General features: G+C 36.7%; 1 protein-coding gene across 2 annotated transcripts in view; it reads right to left on the bottom strand.

The window, feature by feature from the left end:
- Window positions 1-1,710: 1,710 nt before the first annotated feature.
- The window catches only part of LOC111446170 (KH domain-containing protein At5g56140-like), a 10,424-nt gene continuing 6,261 nt past the window's right edge, over window positions 1,711-5,873 (bottom strand). For both annotated transcript variants that reach the window (XM_023084865.1, XM_023084866.1), the window contains 2 exons: window positions 2,519-2,662; window positions 1,711-2,392 (listed from right to left, as the gene is read on the bottom strand). In XM_023084865.1, coding sequence (XP_022940633.1) covers window positions 2,243-2,392; window positions 2,519-2,662 — 294 coding nt within the window. In that variant the 3' untranslated portion in view covers window positions 1,711-2,242. The remainder of the gene's footprint in view (window positions 2,393-2,518; window positions 2,663-5,873) is intronic.

Genomic DNA, 5,873 nt, shown 5'->3' with positions numbered 1-5,873 from the left:
AGAGAGAGAGAGAGAGAGAGAGAGAAGAGAGAGAGAGAGAGAGAGAGAGGGCATTAAATGTAGAGAGTTGCATAATGGGCATATAATTGTACCTATACTCTGCCTCCTCTACGCCTCTGCCACTGGTCACGTAGGACAACATGCCCTAAACCCTACCATTTCCTATCCCTTTCAAAGGCTTCCCTTTTCATTTCTTACCTCCAGATTTTTTAGGGTTTGTTTGGTTTAAAATAGACAATTATCGTATTATTGTAGAGAGCCGTAATTTCTAATTATTAAAGTCTTTTGCACTCGAACGTATCTGAGAAAGTGAAAGGGATGGGATGGAAGGTGAGAGGTGTTGGGGATAATATTATATGAGTAATCATTATTCCAACCATTGATTCTCCCTTTTTTTTTTGGACATAAACGCTTCATTCATTACCTTCCTTGGCCTCTTCCTCTGCAACCCATTATTTTCTTCTTCTATTCCAATTTTAACATTTTACCAGTAAACTTCCATATTTCCTTCCCTATTTATCCCTTTTTTTAAATAATTTTACAGATATTTTAGAAAAAGGATATTAAGTTTAAATTGTTCTATAATCCTTAGTTGGGTTTTCTTAGTTATTTTATATATATATATATATATATATATATCATAATTATTGAACGAAAATGATAGGATTATTGGAATCTTTTGAACAAAGAAGGTAAGAATAATTGGGAGGAAGAAACCTTACAATTGGCTCTTTCTTGGCTCCATTGATCTAATTTTGGAGGCAGCATTTTGGGCCCTGAAGAATGATACAACAAGTAAGGTGTGTTAGTACCAAAAATAATTACAATTTCACCATAAAAACAACTGCCATCAAATTATTTTCAGGACCTATTGTGGCAAAGGTCCATCTTTTTTTTTTCCTTAAATAGTAACAACAACAATAATAATAGTAATATGCAACTGTAGAGCTCTCACAGCCCTCTAGGCTCTAAGTGGGAGAGAAGGGGAGGTTGGAGAAATAGAGGTAATAATAACAACAATAATAATAATCATGCATTTACTTCTTCTTCCAGACTATGAAAAGCTATAATTTTTGTATGAAGCTCATGGTTCCAAATTTGTGCCTACATTTCATCGTATAGGAGGTCACATCAAGTTGAAAAAAAGTTAAATTTAAGGAGTGTTCGACTTGTGCAACCGAAGTGAATACTCGTGTTGTCCATAGTGACGAAACAAAGTTATATGAAAAGAGCCTAATCCCAAAAATAATATTCATTAAACCACCTATGATCTTTGCAATGCAAGCTTAGAGTCTAACATCAATTTACACCCCTTACTGTCCCATTCACATACAGCTTGTCCAATACATGTTATATCCCCTGGTCAGCCTAGATATGAGCATGTCCAATTTTCATTACATAGAATACTTGAAATTCAATCACAAAGATTCAATCATTCAAACCTTGGCATGAAAATGACATTCGAGTAGCAGCCGACAGTCTGGTTTGTCCTATCAACAGATTATCTTCAATCTAAACATAACTCAATAAATCCAAGTTCCTGACCGCGAAAACGTCTACCCTAAAAGCAAACTTCTTTCAAAACTACTAACATAGAAGATTAGTTAAAAGATAAAACCTTGTAGTATCCCATAATACAAAACTGCAGCTCAAGCAAAAATTTTGAAGTAGAATGAAATTAATAATAGTACGATATTAGAGGGCAAATAGTAGACCAAAGCTTTTGAATCTCTAGATCATATAAGAAAGAAATAATAAAGAATGTTTTTCCCCCCGGGGGGAAGGGGAAGATTTCTACTCTTCCTAGTACAAAAACACTCCCAAAAGAAACAAAAAAAAAAAAAAACAACTTAATAAATCAACATTCCCTTACAATTCTTAACCCTTCTTTTGCAAGTCCCAAAAGAACCCACCATCCTACATAATATCAGAACTCCCATCATAACCTTATAACGAAAAAGCCTAGTAAATAGCACACATTAACAGCTAAAGCAATATATGTAGAAGCAAGCCCCTCCCCAATCACTAGTAATCCTTAAACTGCCTGACATTTCCATGTCATTACATTACCTTCTCTTCCAAATATTACATAAACACACCATATAAATTTTAGCAAGAACCTGCACGTAAGAGTGCGAGTGCCCCGATTGCAGTTGGAGGCATTGGCTGCAGGCAACACCTTGGAATGGGACTGCTGATTACTCCCCGGACACTAGAAAACGATTTCCAAAAGCATTTCCATTTACCCCCTAGTTTTCGCTCTCTTCATTCCGAGGCTATTGTGGAAGGGAGACACAGAACTAGACATAGGAGAACCCTCCTCACGAAGTGTGCCATTGAGCAAAGCTAGCTCTCGTAGCTGTTGCTTCTTGTAGAAGTCGTGAGATTCATCCTAGATAAATAATTTTAATAGGAAGAGAATAAAAAAAAAGAAAAAAAAAAAAGAAATGATATCGGTAAAAAGAAATGAGACACCATACTCAAAAACGAGATATAAAAGATCTCATAAGATACTCACTATTGGTTTGAGCAAGTCCTCGAGAATCTCGTGGGCCTGCATAAGGCGAGCATCAATAATTTCAACTGGCAATTCTGCCTCAACTAGAATGTGGAGAGGCTCATTCAAATGCTCGTAACCTGGTTTTCCTCTCAGCATTTCTTCCTACGGGACATAAACAATGGAATAAACTTGGTACCTTCATCAGATACTGAATTTTGATTCTGATATTTTAACATTACAGAATAAATGTAGACTCCCAGGCATAAGGGTGAAAAAAGAATCGTATAAGCTGCTTAAAAATTTTAGAAAGAAAAAAAAAAAGCATCAATACATACTATATATATACAATTTATGCCTGAAGAAGATTAAACAAAGATATTTCATATCCCTTGAAGACAAGAACTGACGTGACTGTGCTACATATAAGAATCCTTCTGAAGTTCTCTAAGTCAGCATGCAAGAATAGAGAGGGAGAGAGTGAAGCAAAGAGACAATGTTTTCCCCACTCAATCAAAATTTAAACTATTTTGTGGTTGATTCATAACAATTAGCATCAATTCATAAAGATAACTCACAGAATGGGAGGTTAAATATGGAAACCACCCATACCCACACCAATCACAAAGCTCCCAATAGTCATAAAAACGTGAATAATACAAAAAAGTATATGGATTTAGAATAACATTTTGAAAGAATTAAAAAACAATAAGCTCCTAGTAGATGCTAAGAATGAATAAGCAAGATCTAGAACCTTCGTCTCTCACTTCTCTTTAAAATTCCTTTCAAACCAAATTCTTAAACAAAATTTTGATAGCATTGACCCAAGCGAAATTTGACCGTCCGCCCAATTTAATACAAGAAAAAAATTGATTTTAGAACAAATGGGTTCAATAAGAGGCACACTGATCTAGAACAAACGGAGCAAAATAACTTGAGGAAGGTAAGTTAAAGAATATGTGCCCCATCTTTCCTCTCTAAATAACCTGAATATAACATTTGGGAAAGGTCACAAGATTACGTGGTGACTTCGGTCAATTGTTCCAACATAATGCGGGTATGAGCAAAATGAAAAATATCTCAAGCAGCAGTTGAGCTCCTACACATGACAATAAGTGACTAGGAGATCAAGCAACAGGTACTAGATTGAATTTCCCATTTTGTTCCAAGGGAAATTCTCAAACACACTACATGATACAGCAACCAGGTCATACTTCTTTTCTTCTAAGCTTACCAAATTCCCGAATTCCCAAGTTTTGAAGCGAAGAGTAATTGAACTTTGGTGGAAGCCTCCATCTCTATTTCTTTCCAAAAGATTTAAAAAAAAATTCAACGGTAATGGGTTTTAAATTACTAGAAAATGAAATAATAAACAGCCACCATCAAGTCCTAGTTGGCCAGATGGACAAGTAGGGTCTTCCCACTACTTTAGTCCTTAGTCATAACACCAATTGTTTGTCTTCATGAAACTAAATTGTAGAAAGGGTTAAAAAAATCTCTTAAAAAAGGGCATTCATCCATGAGGGGTAGAAGGAAATTTCTATCGAGTCTATATTGAGTGAGAGTTCAAAATACTTCTGTTTTGCTCTCTTTTTAAGATTCATTCCACTTTCAATAATAGGTTGGAGAAGATCATGGGGGAATTTCGATAGAAGGGGAGGGTGTGAATGAGGGAGGGTTATTCATATGATTAGTGGGAGGCATCTCAAAACTGATTGAATTAGGTGGGTTGGGTATAGGATATTGATCACATTATTGGGAGTTGCCAATTTGCCTAGTTGGTCTTCCATTATTCTTTTCCCAAACGTGTGGTGTATTTTGGGTTCAGTCCAGACATTGTTTTTCTATGGTTGAGGAGTTGCTCTTCACTCCCCCTTTCATGAGAAGGGATATTTTGTTGTGAATTGCAGGTGTTTATGCTATTCTTTGGGGCCTATAGCTTGAAGGGAACAATAGGGGAATTTGAAAGATTGTGGGAGGAAGTTTTGTCTCTTGTGAGGTTTCATGTTTTTCGTCGAGCATGGGTGCATAAGAATTTTGTGATCATCCTTTAAGTCTCCTTTTGTTAGATTAGAGCCCCTTTTTCAGTTGGGCTCCTTTCCTTCGACTGCTTTATTGGAAGTCCTTTGTATTTTTTCATTTTTCTCGATGAAAGCTTGATTTCTATATAAAACAAGTATACAGCCTTGTTGACAAAATGGCTTCAATAATTCCCTTTGGAACCTAATGCTTTATGTATTGTTCTCATCCTGTTTTACTAGGTTGTTAAAACTTTACAATTGAGGCAAGACTAACCACTTCTTTGGAATATTATTGGGTGAGGAATAATCCCCTTTGGCCTTTGCATTCTTTTCTCTGGTCTATACCATCTTTCTTCTCTGAAGTTTTAAATGAATATAGCTTTTTCCCTCACGATCATATACCATATCATTTTTGTCACCCACTTCCCAGGTAGAAAAGAAAACCTTTGATTAAGTCACAAGGCTATCGACACTTTTTGATTTATTGCAATGCGAAATGATTCAATGCATTTTTTGTCTCCACATTGCTGTTCCTTTTGCTATAAGGAAAGGAAGCTGGATCCCAAGAACACATAACCTTCTCTTGTTTCTTTGCTGCAGATTTTGGAAGCAGACACTCTCGTTTCCAATTGGTTGACCGTCCTTCCAAAGGATCCCGAAAGTATTCTTTGTCAAACTTTGTCAGGTCATCCTTCCACAACAGAGAAAAAAAGTCCTACAGATGTAGTTTTTTTCGAGAATTTTCAATGACAAGGAAAGATTGTTGATAGTTTTTTTTTTAATATATTAGCTTCCTAGCTTTATCATGCATACACCTTTCAATTCTTATAGCTTTTTTACATTATTGTCCAAGTGGAGATGTTTATTGTAACTCTCTTTGGATTGGAATCTCTCCCTTCTTATGTAAATTCCTGTTATTCCCTTCACACAACTGCCCCTAGATATCATTGGGAGTTGACTTCTTTCCACGCTTAATCCTCTCAAGCTGAACCTGAGTCCTCATAAAAATGTGCATATATTGCACCTCCAATTCCTTGGAAAATTGCATTCTTTGCTTCTCCAATTCCACCATTTTCAGCATCTTCTCGACCTCCACTCTTTCATACACCTCCCAAAACCTTTTAATTGCTCTTGTCAACCTACTCATCCCTTCCCCTAACGTCTTTCTTTGCTCACTGTCTCCTCTTCATCTTCCTCCATCAGTGCTATTGTTGCAGCTCTAGCTGCCATAGCAAAGTAATCCCTCGAAAAATAACCCTTGTCCATTGCCACCACAAGTTTTTTTTTTAGACATCGCAATGACAGCCCCAGTGGGGTGGGGTGGGGTGGGGTGGGGGGGGGGGGGGGGGGGGGGG

Source organism: Cucurbita moschata, unplaced genomic scaffold (genome assembly GCF_002738365.1).
Source record: "Cucurbita moschata cultivar Rifu unplaced genomic scaffold, Cmos_1.0 Cmo_Scf00008, whole genome shotgun sequence".
NCBI classification, from domain to species: domain Eukaryota; kingdom Viridiplantae; phylum Streptophyta; class Magnoliopsida; order Cucurbitales; family Cucurbitaceae; genus Cucurbita; species Cucurbita moschata.
The sequence above is the reverse complement of the archived record's forward strand: the minus strand, read 5'-3'. Positions and strand labels throughout refer to the sequence as shown.